Genomic DNA, 14,223 nt, shown 5'->3' with positions numbered 1-14,223 from the left:
CTAGCCGAGCTGGCCTCTTGCTGCCCTTTGGGCAGCAGGGGTGAGCAGGAGAGGACACCGGGAGAAGAGGCCAGCGACGCTGCCACCTGGGTCCTCAGATCTGCAGCTCCCCCCAGTCTGTTAGAAATGTGGGTGCTCAGCCCCTCCCCACCCCACCCCCAGACTGCAGAACCAGAGACTCTGGGGACAGGGCCCAGGAATTTGTTTTCTAATAAACTCTTCAAGTGACCTTTGTAAATGCTTAGGTTCTAGAACCACTGGATTAGACACAAATTTATCATTTACAAATCTTACCAACTACTCGAAACTGTGATAGCTGATTTGGGGGGTAATAGTTGACTTTTATTGATTTTCTATTTAACGCCAGGCACTGATCTAAGCTTTCAATTTCTTGTAACAACACTATGAGGTAAGTAGTATTATTCCTCTCCGCATCCCATTTTACAGACGAGAAAACTGAGGCTGACCAAACTTGCCTGAAGTCTCATGGTTGATAAATATCACGGCCATGAAACCCAAAGTTTGTTTTCCGAGTCAGTCTTTACAACCAACAAACATGTGTCAGTTTGTACAACCATACAAACCATGTGTCAGTTTTCTAAGAACAAAGATGAAAGCACTGTGGGAGCTCAGACCAGAGACCGCTATTTCCAGGTGGGAGAATTAAAAATGACTTCAAAAAATACCAAAGTCTGATTCTCAGCCCCCATAGATTCTAATGTGCTGAGTCTGAGGGTGCAACCTAGCTTCAGGATGTTAAAACATTCTCTCGGGTGATTCTAATCAGAGCAGCCAAGGTTGAGAATCACTTGTCTAGAGGAACTTGCTTTTGCAAATGCAGTCCAGGGAGGCGTGGCTGCGGAGATGCAGAAAGTGAAGCTCCACAGTGGAATGAGGTTTCTCAAGAGATGACAGAGGGAAGAGGAGAGAAGTGGGCCACAAAGGCTGAGGAAACGCCCTCCTTTAAGTGGCAGGAGGGGCCGCAAAGTAGCCAAGAATGATCAGATGGTAGAAAAGCAGGAACATGCAATAACCCCTTTCTGGCCCTGAGGAGGAAGCTTCAAGCCAGAAGGGGTCCTTCCAGTGAAGGTGGGTGTGCAATAAAGCGTGGGCAGTCACTTAAGTCATGTCTGACTCTTTGCAACGCTATGGGACCCTAGCCCACCAGGCTCCTCTGTCCATGGGATTCTCCAGCCAAGAATACTGGAGTGGGTTGCCATGTCCTCTTCCAGAGGGATCTTCCCCACCCAGGGATCGAACCCGTGTCTCTTCAAGTCTCCTGCATTGGCAGGCGAGTTATTTACCACTAGCACCACCGTGGGCAACAGTTTAAAGGCCACAAGGAGGCTGCCATGCCCCAATCCTTGTCATTCACTCCTGCTGTTTGGCCCCTCAGGGCTGCAGAACCGGGGGGCAGCCTTTGCCCGTGGAAGCTGGCCGCAGGGGCCTCTCCCTCCTTCTTCCCCAGCGGCCTTCAGCTCACCCCCCGAGGACAGCGCAGGCAGCTGCTGGAGTCAGGGAGGGCCTGGGCCCCGGTGAGGAGGCCTGCACCGTTCTGTCAACACGGCAATTCATCATGCACAGAGCACTGAGTGTCTGCCAGGTTTTCCCTCCTGGGGAGAGCGGCCTCCGCCCAGCATGTGAAGTCCATGTGACCACTCTCCGCAGCGGGACCTTCCTCGTGTCATCCCAAGTCAAGCACATCCTGACTTTCTCTTGCCTTTTCCCAGTCATGGAACGTGGAAACTGGACTCTCACCGGCTCTTACTCACAGCCTCTGGGGCTTCTCTTTCTCCGACACAACTTGAGTCCAGGCCACAAACCCGCCAATCCCTTCTCCCCTCTCCTCTCAGCTTGCAGGCGGACGCTGCCTTGGAGAGATGCCCACTGTGTACGTGAGGCAGCCTTGTTGCCACTGATCTCCACCCGCAGTGACGTGCCACCTTCTGCATCAACAAGGAATTTCTATGGGGCCCTTGCGGAGGAGCCCAGGAAGCAGGTGAGAGGGGGATGCCAAGAGAAATAAATAAGAGAGAACAAGGGCTTGAGCGTTTCCCAGGTAGCCCTAAAGGTAAAGAAAGTGAAAGTCACTCAGTTGTGTCCGACTCTTTGCAACCCCATGGACTATACAGTCCATGGAATTCTCGAGGCCAGAATACTGGAGTGGGTAGCCTTTTCCTTCTCCAGGGGATCTTCCCGACCCAGGAATCGAACCCAGGTCTCCCGCATTGCAGGAGGATTCTTTACCAACTAAACTATCAGGGAAACCCTCAAAGGTAAAGAACCGACCTGCTAACGCAGGAGGCATGAGAGATGTGGGTTTGATCCCTGAGTCTGGAAGATCCCCTGGAGGAGGGCATAGCTACCCACTCCAGGATTCTTGCCAGGAGAATCCCATGGACAGAGGAGCTGGTGGGCTACAGTCCATGGGGTCACAGTCATGGACTGAAGTGACTGAGCATGCACACAGGGCCTAGAGGATGCCCACAGCAGAGCTGGGAGCAAGGAGAGGGAGGCTTCACGGAGGGCCTTGAAGCCAGATTTGAATCAGCTCACAAAATGGGACACTCATTCTCTAACGACGATACACTGGAACGTTGAGAAGACACTCACAGAAAGAACAGTCCAGGGGGAACATGGCAGCGGTTATGCACTGAATCGTACCCACTCCCCCACCCAAATTCACATGTTGAAGTTATAACCCTCAGGACCTCAGAAAGGGGCTCTATTTGGATGCAGGGCCTTGAAAGAGCTGATGAAGTTAAAATGAGGCTGGTAGGGTGGACCCTGACCTGGTAGGACTAGTGTCCTTATAAGAGGAGGAGATAAGGACCCAGAACCACATGGAGGGTAGACCACGTGAAGACAGGGAGACACAGCCGTCTGCAAGCCAAGGAGAGAGGCTTGTAGAAGCAGCCCCGCTAACACCTTGGTCGTGGGCCTCTGGCCTCCAGAACGCTGAGGAAATTTCTGTTGTTCAAGTCCCCTAGCCCGTGGTGCACTGTTACAGCAGCGAATTAATACAGTAGCATTCAAAGAAGATAGCAACAACTGGCCAACTTTTATGGCTCTTACAACAAAACTACTGTGGTTTACATTCCTCAACTATTTTGGCTGCTCAGAAAAGCAGAGCTGATGGTATCTTCTGAGTCAGGATTTACTCCAGAATTGCTGCCCTCTGATGTATCTTTCCATCCCTAATTCCACTGGTGTTTTGGTGCCTTCTCCTGAAATACTGCTGATCTAAGTTTGTCCGCTGTCTTCCATTTTTGTTGCTAGCTGACAAACTTACCACCTGGGAGAGCTTACATTTACATTTTTTATAACCAGTGCAATTTAAGAAACCACAGCTAAAGGATATTCAGTTTTTACATTTGTACGTTTTCACAAGATTCACAAAAATCTTGAGAACACAGAAGCTTATTAACCTTTCTAAGCCATCAAGTTTATTTTCCTTGCTTTAAGCCAGAACCCTCTTAACCTATCCCAGGAAATGAGAATTGCTTCATTTAAAAATAATCCCACAGAGGGAGATTCCACAAGTTTCCTGAACAAGACGTTACAGCTCTGATTGAATGAGTCAAGTAATACAACGCCCAGCTCAGCTCTCCCTGCCTGACTCAGACAGGCTGGGACTTTCTCAGGTCTTGCCTTCAGAATGATGCAACGCTTGCAGTGGAGATTAATCCAGAATAAAGCAGCAAATGGGGACTAGTTGTGAGGAGTTTTATTAATCTATAACTGTGGTGGTAAGGGTGGTGGTGCTTGGGACAAGTAGAGGAAGCCTTTGCCAAATGAATCTGAATTGGGGCTTTCCTGGAGATCCAGTGGTGAAGACACTGCATTCTCCTTGCTGGTGGCACAGGCTCAATCCCTGGTCAGGAAACTAAGATCCCGCATACTGTGGGGTGCAACCAAAAAAAAAATATATATATATATATATATATATATAGTGTGTGTGTGTGTGTATTACAGGTAATATGCTATTTCAGTCATCATTTATGCACAATTTAACTTATGAAACAGATAAAAGAATGAGATTAAAAAAATACATGGAGAAAGAAATGATATGAACACAAGAAACAAAGAGAAGGAATTAAGAACATTGAGGGACAGATTGGAAGGGAGATACATTTGTCAGAGTAGTTGGCCTGTGTTATGCAGCTGATCACAGCTGGCTTCTGTGTACGGACAGGATGGCCACGGGGTAGACCGTCTTACCAGTGGGATGGGCTTCTCTAGAAAGTCGCTCTTACTGGTGGGAGTCATGTTTTAATCATTTATTCATGCAGCCAACATTCACAGAATGTCTGTTAGGTGCCAGAAATTAGACATGATACAGACCAGGGCAGGCTCTACGTTAATATGTCTTTATTAGGAAGAAGAAGAAAGAGGCGGTGGAGGAGGAACCTTTTCTATACATTGACTCACATTTTGTGGGTCAGGAATCTGCGATGCTGAGAGGTACCTGCCGAGTGTTCAAAGAGCAGGGCTCTCAGAGCATCTGAGAGAGGGAGGGAGCCAGGAGAACCGAAGAGCAGCGCAGCCGCCTGCCATCCACTGCTCTCGAACTCCGGGAAGGAGCTCTGGAGCTCGCTCTGCCTTCAGAGTTGTCCTGGAGCCCAGCCTCTGGAGCCCAGGTCCGCCGGTCACTGCCTTAAGCCCTGGTCCTGGCGGCTCCCTTCTGCCGAGGACAGCTGTGGGACAGGCGCTTGCCTGTGAGGCATCAGCAGTCAACCCTCCTCCCAGGAGCTGAGGACTGAGTACCTTGAGGCTGAGGAGGGCAGGAGTCCATGCACCACACCACACAGCCACTATGTAAGAGGCACAGAGAAGGGAGGTAACCCACTCAGGAGCACAGAGCAAGTGAGGGGCACCCAGGCATTGTGGCTCCAGCCACTAGTCTTGATACTGTGCAGAGTGAACCTACCGAAAGGCTGTTGTGGTTACTCGATAAATTACCGTTCTTTTATTTGGGTGTTGATGGGGACTCTCCCCTCCTATCAGCCCTCATTCTTTCCACTCTCTGAGAGGTAAAAACAGTGATCTCAAGCGTTTTTGTGGAATAGACAGTTAACTGTATTTCTGACTCTGTTGAGCCTGAGAGTGAATATATCAGCCTGATGATGGAAATCAGAGATTGGTCCCAAGTATGGAAGTGGGCTCTGTATACTGTAAATGAATCCCTGTCTTCTCACTGTTCATGGGCTACCTTGGACTTTGGACGATGAAATGTCCTCGGGCATCTCTCTTCCCCTGGCCTTGCTCTGCCATCCCCGAGGACGTATGCATTGGAGTTGCTGCTGTCAAACTGAGAGCTTGAAAGCGAAAGTGAAAGTAGCTCAGTCATGTCTGACTCTTTCTGACCGCAAGGACTATAGCCCACCAGGCTCCTCTGTCCATGGGATTCTCCAGGCAAGAATCCTGGAGTGGGTTACCATTTCCTCTTCCAGGGGATCTTCCCAGGGAGCACACCTGGGCCTCCTGCATTGCAGGCAGATTCTTTACCATCTGAGCCACCAGAGAAGCCAAAGAGCCAGAGAGTTTGATGAAACCCCAGTCAGAGCTGCCTGACTTGGGCAATTTTATACGAAGAGCAGAGAGAAATGTCAGTGCCTCTGTTGGTGAAGTAGGGTGAGTGAAACAGGGAGGGGCTCGCTCAAAATCTCCCCTGGAGATCCCAATTATGAGGCACCACCTCCAACCATGTTTCAGAAGGAAGTTTATTTTGAAAAAGAGGAAAATTCAGCAAACTCTATGAATTCTACAAGCCAATTTAAGTTGTAGCTGAAAATTCCCTCTATCTCCTCTCCCCAGCTTGCATTCCCTGGGGAATCCAGGACCGCCCCTGGATGGAAGTGGAGCAGATGGAGAGGAGGGAGCATAACATTTGTGGAAGATCCAGGCACGGGAAGCCTAGCCAACATGAGCACGCGGGGGGTGTCCAACAGCACTGCCTGGTCTCCACACCCAGCTTCTGGGAGCTTTCCCATTCGGTGGGATTTACTGCCCTCTACTTGAGCCTGCAGACTCTCCCCTAGTTCACCCCCCTACCCCCTTGAGCATCCACTGGGCATCTGTTATGTAGATAAAGCAGTGACTCCACTGTGGGCCTCCGCCAGCTGGGGAGTTGGAGCACGAAGCCCGTGGAGGCAGATACTTGAGCGCTGAGGCAGGTGGGTGATCCTTGCCGGAATCCATGACCCACCACCCATGGTGCTCAGGGAGGGGACGGATGTCCCACAAGATCCCCGCCCCTCTGCACCTCCCTGCTCTAGCTGAGATGACTAGAAACTCACCAGCACTCTCCCATCTTCTCATTTCACTGTTTACTGCTTAACACCATTCTGGATGCTTCCCTCATGTCAGATCCTTCGTCCCTCACAGTCATTCTGTGGTTAAGCACTATTTTTATTTCTGTCTAACAGATTTGGAAGTAAAAGACAAAGAAATATCCAGCCTGGGGTCAGGAGCGGTAGAACTGAGGAACCACCCATGGAGCCCATGATCCTAGAGCCCAGGCTGATAACCGCTAGGCTACACTGCTTTCCCTCTCCACAGCGAATTGGCTGCCTCTTCCCTGGGGTCAGTTTACTCCCTCAGAGACTCACATCTCTCTTCTCCTTCCTCTACTCTCCTTAGGTACCAGGAAGGAATCCGTCATGGTGACTAGTTCTCCTTGGAATCCCCTCAAATCACCTCATGCGCCAGGCATCAATCCTTTGAATCCCCTGAGGTGGCCTCGGAAGGAAATGGGACACACTTAGAATGCCGACTTATATTAAGTTAGACTTTGTTCTCAGGGTCCATAATGGATATTCAGCCCACTAGAAATTAGGGCTGTCTAAAGGAGTGCATGCATGCTAAATTGCTTCAGTCGTGTCTGACTCTTTGCGACCCCGTGGACTGTAGCCCACCAGGCTCCTCTGTCCATAGGATTCTCCAGGCAAGAATACTGAAGTGGGTTGCCATTTCCTCCTCCAGGAGATCTTTCTGACCCAGGGATTGAACCCGCATCTCTCATGTTTCCTGAATTGGCAGGCAGTTCTTTACCACTAAGAAGCCACCTGGGAAGCCCCATTTAAAGGGGAGGGGTGTAAATTTCCTGGAAGCAAGATGGGGTACCGACTTCAGTAAATTTACGTAAAATAAATTCAAGAGTGTTATAGTAAGTTATGAGACCTCCGTGACTTTATCAATGCAACCATTAGTTAATTAGTCATTTGCTAACACTAATCGTTAGGAAACACAATCCTTTAAGACCTCAAGAACTAGAACTTTTAAGGCCCAGTATTTCACATGAAGTCACATATGTGAGGTCTGACCTTAAATTAATCCTCTAAAACATATTCAGCCCATCTTTATCGATTGGAAAATGCTTCATTAAGTCACGCTTTCAAGATAACACCTAACAAAAGGGAAACAGCCACAGGTAAACTCCTCTCTGCCCATTTGAAGGGCCCGAAGATGTCCAAAGAGACTATACTGCTCAGGAATGCAGAAAAGTCTGAGGTCAAGTCCAGTCAACATACGAAGGCACCGAGTTTTTATTATGGGGATAATCTGTGCCCACCACTGTAGCAAATACAGTGTAGAATCATAGAATGTTAGGGCTGGTGAAGACTTCAGAGATCAAACTCATGTTCTAGAGCTATTTACAAATTGATTGAAATGTTAAGAATCACATGTGGGTGGAGACATGCAAACAATACATAAATAAGCATAGCCGAGCAGATGCTGGAAAAACATAGGGAAAGGAAAAAACAAATCTAGAAAAAAACAAAGCGGCTCAGCAGAGATTTTTAAGGAGAATTAGAGATTTCAGGTGGTCTGGGAAAGCAGCAATGTGGTGGAGAAGCAGGTGGGCCTTTCGTTCAAGGGTGGTGTGGCTGTGCATAGAGCAGTGACCGCACAAAGCCTGGGGACCAACACTGGAGAAGACACAGGGCTTCCTGGAGAACGGACGAGCCTGACTGGGGAGGGAGCGCCAGAAAGAAAGCGAAGCAGGCACGTGAGCTCCTAGATCAGGACTTTAGATTGATCCTGTGAGGTAGGAGGGAGCCACTCTAGTTTCTTGAATAGTTGACCACACTTCTCAATCAGGCTCACATGTTTGAAACAAAATAAAACCAGAACTGTTTGTGGGGAAGATTAATCTGAAATCTGAGTGATGGATGGTTGGACTGATAGTGAGAGGACAGTGAAGAGATAATCTGGTCATCTAGGTACCAATTAATAAGTGCCTACAATGAGAGGGGCGATATGACTAGAGAAGAAGGGGTGAACCTAGCAAGAGGGAAAACATAGGATTTGGTGACTCATTACTCATACATGGCTCATACATGAAGTCACATATTTGAAACCTAATCTTAAATTAACCCTCTAAAACATATTCAACCCATCTTTATCAATTGGAAAATGCTTCATTAAGTCACACTTTCAAGATGACACCTAACAAAAGGGAAACAGCCACAGGTAAGCCCCTCTCTGCCCATTTCAAAGGGCCTGAAGATGTCCAAAGAGACTATACTGCCCAGGAATGCAGAAAAGTCTTCCTTTTGTTACTCAGGGAATTAGCACTAGGAAATGTGTCTTTGGCAGATGAGTGTCTTTCTCCGTTCTTGGAAATGTGATGGCTCTGGGACATGTAACTGAGCTAGAAGTCAGTAAGCTGGTTTGAGGGAGTGGGTGATGAATCTGCTTTTAGCCACACTTAGAGTGAAAGCTGAGCACCAAAGAATTGATGCTTTGGAACTGTGGTGTTGGAAAAGACTCTTGAGAGTCCCTTGGACTGCAAGGAGATCCAACCAATCCATCCTAAAGGAAATCAGTCCTGAATGTTCATTGGAAGGACTGATGTTGAAGCTGAAAGTCCAATCCTTTGGCCACCTGATGCGAAGAACTGACTCATTTGAAAAGACCCTGATGCTGGGAAAGATTGAAGGTGAGAGGACAAGGGGACGGGAGAGGATGAGATGGTTGGATGGCATCACTGACTCAATGGACATGAGTTTGAGTAAACTCTGGGAGTTGGTGATGGACAGGGAAGCCTGGCGTGCTGCAGTCCATGGGGTCGCAAAGAGTCGGTCACGACTGAGTGACTGAACTGAACTAAGAGTGAGGTAGGACACCCATACCAGAATTTAGATTTGATTAGATCATCAGTCCTGGCTGACACGGCTCCCTTGACATTGACCATTCTTAATATAAAGCACATAGATACAGAAAGCTGAGACTTTTGCTGTGTTATTCTAATTCCACAAAATCATTTTTTGTTATTGTTTTCTGTTTACTTGTTTTCATAAAATTCTATGATTGAAACAGAAAGTCACCTTGATATTTTTCAAGCACGGCAGAGCTGTAATCAGGCTTCTCAGGTGGCACTAGTGGTAAAGAAGCTGCCTGCCAATTCAGGAGACAAGGGTTTGATCCCTGGGTCGGGAAGATCCCCTGGATGGGGGTATGGCAACCCACTCCAGTATGCTTGCCTGGAGAATCCCATGGACAGAGGAGCCTGGCGGGCTACAGTCCATAGGTTTGCAAAGAGTCAGACATGACCGAAGCGACTTAGCACACACACAGAACTCAAATCTCAAATTTCAGGTCTCAAAGTCAGATTACCAGTGAGGAGGAGGCTGAACTTCCAGGCCTCTGTGAACTGAACTTTCTGAATTTCCTCTCCTTAGCATTACAGAGAGTCTTTTTTTTTTCTTACCATGCATTACCTCTGCCTGGATTATGATGCTAAAGAATTGGAACATTTTGTCCAGTTTCTGAAATCAAATACTTATATTGCACCCTATATTTAGGTTAAAATTTTCAAAACTTAAATTAGCGTCCCCAAAGAATGCAGCATTCTTAGCTTTTAACTCTAAAAATAATTTTACATATTCCCCAAATGTTTTTTAGAAACCTATTTTTCTCCCATTCACTCATACTTCATTATTTCATTCATCTGACTGTGGTCAGCTGGGCTAGTAAGAAAAGAAAGGAGCAAGTGATGGGATTGGTTTGTGGATGGTTGAAAATGTGCATTTGCCATTTGGTTGGGTGATTTGTCCTTTAAGATGGATCCTGAGCCTATAAAAAAATTGAAGTGGGATCTGAACCTGGCAAAATGTATTTGCTTTTCTTAGATAAATCTGTTAGTCTTGGTGTGCTGTAAAATGGCATTATTCCTCCACTGGAAATTGCACTTCCTACGCAACATATGCCACTCTGCCTTCCCTCACAGACTTCCCCAAGCAAAGTTCAAAATCTCTTCTGCGTATGTTGTCAATGACATAATGAAACCATGACTTTAGTTCCTCGTTTAGGCTCATCTGAGAAGCACTTCAAGGTCAGATTCTTTTTTTTTTCCCCTGAGAAGGAAGTATTTATTACCTGCAGCAAGTAAGGAGAACACTGGGGATCTCTCCTCAAGTGGTGTCTCCCCAAATAGCAAAATTGGGGAAATTTTAAGCTAAGGGAACATGCATATTCATGAGGGGGCTTGAGTGGAGGAGAAATAAACATCAAATTGGGGCAAGGACTTGTGGAGTGGGTGGGATGAATTGAGAGAGTAGCACTGAAACACATACATTACCAGTTGTCAAACAGATAGCTAGTGGGAAGCTGCTGTATAACACAGGGAGCTCAGCCCAGAGCTCTGTGATGACCTAGAGGGGTGATACGGGGGGGAGTGGGAGGCGGGTTCAAGAGGGAGGGAATATATGTATACATATATCTGATTCCAGAGACATGGCATCCGGTCCCATCACTTCATGGCAAATAGATGGAGAAACAGTGGAAACAGTGGCAGACTATTTTTTTGGACTCCAAAAGCACTGCAGATGGTGACTGCAGCCATGAAATAAAAAGACGCTTACTCCTTGGAAGAAATGTTATGACCAACCTAGACAGCATATTAAAAAGCAGAGACATTACTTTGCCAACAAAAGTCTGTCTAGTCAAGGCTATGGTTTTTCCAGTGGTCATGTATGGCTGTGAGAGTTGGACGGTGAAGAAAGCTGAGCGCAGAAGAACTGATGCTTTTGAACTGTGGTCTTGGAGAAGACTCTTGAGAGTCGTTTGGACTGCAAGGAGGTCCAACCAGTCCGACCTAAAGGAGATCAGTCCTGGGTGTTCATTGGAAGTACTGATGTTGAAGCTGAAACTCCAATACTTTGGCCACCTGATATGCAGAGCTGACTTATTTGAAAAGACCCTGATGCTGGGAAAGATTAAAGGCAGAAGGAGAAGGGGACGACAGAGGATGAGGTGGTTGGATGGAATCACAGACTCAATGGACATGAGTTTGAGTAAACTCCGGGAGTGGGTGATGGACAGGGAGGCCTGGCGTGCTGCAGTCCATGGGGTCGCAGAGTCAGATATGACTGAGTGAATGAATTGACTCACCGACTGAATTGACTCACTGACTGATATCTGATTCCAGCTGTTGTATGGCAGAACCCAACACAACATTGTAAAACGATTATCCTCCAGTTAAATTTTTTTTAAAAAATAACAATTTTTAATAAATTTTTTTTAAAAGAGATAAGATTCTTTTAAAAATAATTTTAAAAAGCGTTTCACAATTAGTCAGCACAAGAGGTAGCTATGGATAACTCCCAAAATGGGTTTCTCAGAGCAAATTGCCAAGTAAAAGAGAATGCCTAAACTCACAAACTATGAAGAAGAAAGTTAACGGAATTTTGTACTGGATAAAATCAAAGGGTTTTAACATATAACCGATATCAGAGACAAATAGGTTGCTTCCTGAAGCGTACTTACCAGATTAAGGAATGTTAGGTACTTCCATTGTCCCCCATTTAGAAAGATTTGGGATTTCTGCGGATCCTTTCCTTCTTGTAAGATATAAAAATTGAGGAAGATATACCAGCTCAAGACAAGCAAGTGGTATACGCATGTAGATGTCCTCGCCATGGCTGGGTCTGAGCAGAGAGCCGTGAGCAGCTTCCTTCCAGCGTCCTTGTCACAGCTGAAGTCCTAGCATAGGCTGGAGATGGAGCACCGTGAAACACACCCCTCTGGGACTGACAATTTCAACACAGCTGGGTTTTGCTTTCCTCATAGGCTCCTGTCCTGATAAACATCGGGGACAGGATTATTGCTGAGTCTCAGGTGCCTTCATTTAGAAAATAGCAGGGAATCTTCAGGTTTGCTTGTGCATTTCAGTCTTTAGGCTTTGAAGAGGGCAGGGAGCAATGCAAGAAGTGCCCTTTGCACTATTTGGCTAGGGTGGGGCATGATTAAATGACCTCATCAGTAAGTCAACCCTAGTGAAATACCTTCATGGCCATATATTCTCTTTTCTACCTTTCCTTTGGGGCAGCATGAGGCAGCTGCCAAAATATATCATGAGAGAATGAGAATGAGATTGACAAACCTGGTGGAAGAGATTGCGGGTACATTTAGCACAGAGGAGAGTAACTAGAAATGGGAAGGGTGTTGTAATCTTGCTCCGAAGGTCTCTGAGGCCCTCTGAAATCTGAAATAACCTTTGATCCTCTATCGATCAGCCCCAGGGTTTTAGCTGCCCCCCCGCCCCCCCCCCTAGATTTTTATCTGTATCCTAGAGAAATAAGAGTTACTGAGAGCTGTTCCACACACTCCATTTGCATAGACATTTCTATTCCCTGGGAGGGAAGAAGTACAGCAAGTCTGTAGCCAGAGAACCAGGAAGAGACGTGTGGCCATGACCCCAACATACCTGAGTTCGGTCACCCTGGAAGAGAATGAGGGTCTCTGCATTGTCTTGGAGTGGACAAGAATATGCTTAGGCTGGGCAAAGTTTTCAGAACTGGGCCCTGCCACAGGCCCGACAGAGGGGACCTCAGAGAGGTCTGGAAGTGTCTACCTTGTGACATCACCAGCTCATTTCCCCCAGGCAACTGGCTCAGAGGGTTCTGAGCAGATCCCTAAGTGAAGTGCTCCTGGGGCAGTTAGTAAGTCTGGAGTGTGTGGTGCTCAGTGATTTAATCAGAGCTCACAGATGCTAGGGGTAAGAACAGTAGGCTGTACCTGGAGCACAAAACACAAGCAAACCTAGGAATCACTGGATCCCAAACATCAGGCACTAAACATGAGGGAAGAGCAAGGCTGAGCCAACAGTATAGGGTCTGCATTGGAACCATTCCCAAAGGAAAGGACAGTCTGGGAAATGAGAAATATAAAATCCCATATGCAGGTCCACAGCCTAAGTTAATGCCGTATATAACAATATTGCCTAATAGAGTACTTACCATGCAGGAGGTATTGTTCAAGTGCTTTGTGCATGTTGATTCATTCAACACTCTAAACACTATTATGAAGTACGTTCTGTTGTAATCCTCATTTTCAGATGAGGAAATTGAAGCCCAAGCTGAATGCATTCAACAGATAGTAACAGGCAGGTTGAGTTGCAGTCTGAACTCTAACCAGAGTGAAGTGAAAGTCGCTCAGTCATGTCCAAGTCTGTGACCCCATGGACAGTAGCCCACCAGGCTCCTCTGTCCATGGGGATTCTCCAGGCCAGAATACTGGAAGGAGTAGCCGTTCCCTTCTCTGGGGAATCTTCCCAGCCCAGGGATTGAACCCAGGTCTCCCGCATGGCAGGTGGATTCTTTACCATCTGAGCCATCATGCCTGACCACAAAGGAACCATACTTGCTCTGTACACCCTCAGACTCAGTTTTCAATATTTATCCACTTTCTGTTAAGCCCACTTCAATCCTCTACTTCTTCCATCAGAAATATTCTCTCAGGAAAGGATCAGATATGTCTTAAAACTTGGTGCACATGTGAGTCCCTGTGCTGTCTCCCAGGGTGGATTCCTAGTAAGCATCATAGATGCTTTTAGAGCATCATAGAGACTTTTATCTCTTTATACAAAATCTCAAGCACAGGTCTGCAGATGGGTAAGGATTTCAAGGAATATTGGGAAAGGAGAGGAGACAAAGACCTCAATCTCCCTGGCATTTCCCAGGGAGCTGGTCCAGCCCTTTGTCCATCTCACACTATGTACTGACCATAGTGATTTTGCCACCTTCTTGGTCTCTACCACTGCTTTATAGCTTATGACCCAAATTTTATACCTCTAGTCCCAACCCTCTACCTATTTCCATCCAGCTTCAACATATCTTCGACTACATGTTGGACATTCCCTCAATTAGTTAGATGTACCCCAAACTCAAGATGTATAAAATGAATTCACTACCTTGCCCTAAACCTGACTATTCACTC

General features: G+C 46.9%; 1 protein-coding gene across 19 annotated transcripts in view; it reads right to left on the bottom strand.

The window, feature by feature from the left end:
- The window catches only part of ADTRP (androgen dependent TFPI regulating protein), a 67,290-nt gene extending 53,487 nt beyond the window's left edge, over nucleotides 1-13,803 (bottom strand). For 7 of the 19 annotated variants that reach the window (XR_014063323.1, XR_014063322.1, XR_014063321.1 and 4 more), the window contains exons 1-2: nucleotides 12,713-12,847; nucleotides 11,773-12,084 (exon numbers count right to left, since the gene is read on the bottom strand). Coding sequence is in view for 8 of the 19 variants with exons in the window: in XM_081523787.1 (XP_081379913.1) it covers nucleotides 11,773-11,925 (153 nt within the window). In the remaining 11 variants the exon portion in view is untranslated. Of the gene's footprint in view, nucleotides 1-11,772; nucleotides 12,085-12,712; nucleotides 12,848-13,244 lie in introns of those variants that run through there. The other 12 variants (XR_014063324.1, XR_014063319.1, XM_081523797.1 and 9 more) reach the window with 5 other exon arrangements.
- Nucleotides 13,804-14,223: the final 420 nt, after the last annotated feature.

The sequence above is a fragment of the Giraffa tippelskirchi genome, chromosome 8, assembly GCF_054371585.1.
Source record: "Giraffa tippelskirchi isolate mGirTip1 chromosome 8, T2T-mGirTip1v1.2.pri, whole genome shotgun sequence".
In the NCBI taxonomy this organism is placed as follows: Eukaryota; Metazoa; Chordata; class Mammalia; order Artiodactyla; family Giraffidae; genus Giraffa; species Giraffa tippelskirchi.
This window is presented reverse-complemented; position numbering and strand designations above follow the sequence as displayed.